The 1,662-nt window shown below is 48.0% G+C and overlaps 1 protein-coding gene across 1 annotated transcript in view; it reads left to right on the top strand.

Annotated features, from left to right (window-relative positions):
* Window positions 1-1,341, top strand: part of VOLCADRAFT_89033 (uncharacterized protein) — a gene marked incomplete at both ends in the record, with an annotated part of 4,403 nt that extends 3,062 nt beyond the window's left edge. The window contains one exon of the mRNA XM_002948748.1: window positions 1,246-1,341. Within this exon, the coding sequence (XP_002948794.1) occupies window positions 1,246-1,341 (96 nt within the window). The remainder of the gene's footprint in view (window positions 1-1,245) is intronic.
* Between the last annotated feature and the right edge of the window lie 321 nt (window positions 1,342-1,662).

Raw genomic sequence — 1,662 nt, 5'->3', positions numbered from 1 at the left:
AGGTACCGTACTGATACGAAAGGTTCGCGCCACACCTTTCGCGGGTACCCCAAAAATATAGCTGGAATTTTTCGTTTTGTTACACCAATTCGCGAGGGCTGTCAGTTTTTATGGCACACATTTGTTTACATGAACACACATTTCGCGGGGCTCCAGGGAAGCCACAACAAGGAACGACAGCATCAAAGCTCCCAAACTGCTGGACATATCGTTTACTATATGTTTACGCAGAATGTCCAGCAAACAACAGTTACAATAAAAGGAAGCTATAACTATATGAAAAATTCAGTTCTGGCGTGTAAGAACTCAGTTCTGGCTGTTCTACACCATGTACACGGCGTACAACACATTCGTAGCCACACATTTTCGCGACAAGTAAATAATTTTCTCCATAGAGCTTTTTCCACTGTGACATACTTCGTGGCCCAAAACGAAAGGTGTGGCGCGAACCTTTCGTATCAGTACGGTAGCCTGCAAGACATGAAAAAGCGTTGTATGTTTGTATGTACCGGCCGTACTGGCCAGCAACATTGTGTCACAGCGGAAGGAACGAATATCCAAATCGTTCACACACACAGCGCGCTACTGCATCGTTTGTACGGGTTAGCATAGCATAGGTAGCAAGGCAGGTAGCTAATTGGGAGACCAGCCACTCGCTCGCATTACTGCTTGCTTGCATCTATCGCTTCCCAAAACTCGAATCCAATTCGTGTACTACGCTTTCATCCTTAGCACAGCACTTCTCTGCACCCTTTCTAAAAACTGATACCTACTTCTTGGTCACGCCTGCGTTATGGTGATGTTTGCATGCTCTATTTACGGTGGACACGGCAGTCTTGGATGGCGCAACTTTGACTACAATTATGGCGACATGACTGCTGTTGGACTTCGGATAACTGAGCCGTCCACGGGACACTACAGTGATATCACCTTCCTTCTGGTGCGTTGTGTACGCACATCTGTGTACATGTATGTATGTATAGCTTTGTGCACGTGCGTATGTATGTATGTGCTGCTGGTTTGCCTGTGCATGTGCTAGCGCTATCCCGGCGGTGTAGTAGGTAGCCTGTAGTATCCTGGGTATCACGGGATCTGTCATCCGCCGATCGGTTCTTTTCTGCAAAAAGACGTGATACAACATAGCCGCGAAAAAAGCCTCTCTGGATGTTGGGAACGCGCTCTAGCGCGTACATGTACTGATGGTGTGTGGTGTACTGTACGACAGCTGCGACACTGTAACACCAGGCAAAGAGTACTCAGGGAGATGCCATGGGAGCTGATCCCTTCTTACAGACACTGTCCCTTCTGAAGGGGACCGTCTGGGGCTTCACGCTTGTGTAATGCGTTTTGCGTATGCAGCAATCATTTAGATGTTAGTAATAAATATGTATACGCGCACTCGTCCATTCCTGTTTCATTGGTCTGAATAAAACGCAGCCCCAGGCAGCTTACCATTCATCGTATCAGTAGAAACGTAGAGACATGAGTACGGCAACGAATTAAGCTAGCACTGCCTTACTACTTCCACTCCTTCCTGCCTGTACTCACGAGATTATCACATGCCGCTTGCGTATGTGCAGATGGCGGCGGACTTGAGCGGCCAGCCTGTGATCTCCTCAATCACTGTTTCGACGACTGGTCAGGTGCTGCCGCAATACGGCG

This window comes from Volvox carteri, assembly GCF_000143455.1.
Source record: "Volvox carteri f. nagariensis unplaced genomic scaffold VOLCAscaffold_11, whole genome shotgun sequence".
NCBI classification, from domain to species: Eukaryota; Viridiplantae; Chlorophyta; class Chlorophyceae; order Chlamydomonadales; family Volvocaceae; genus Volvox; species Volvox carteri.
The sequence above is the reverse complement of the archived record's forward strand: the minus strand, read 5'-3'. Positions and strand labels throughout refer to the sequence as shown.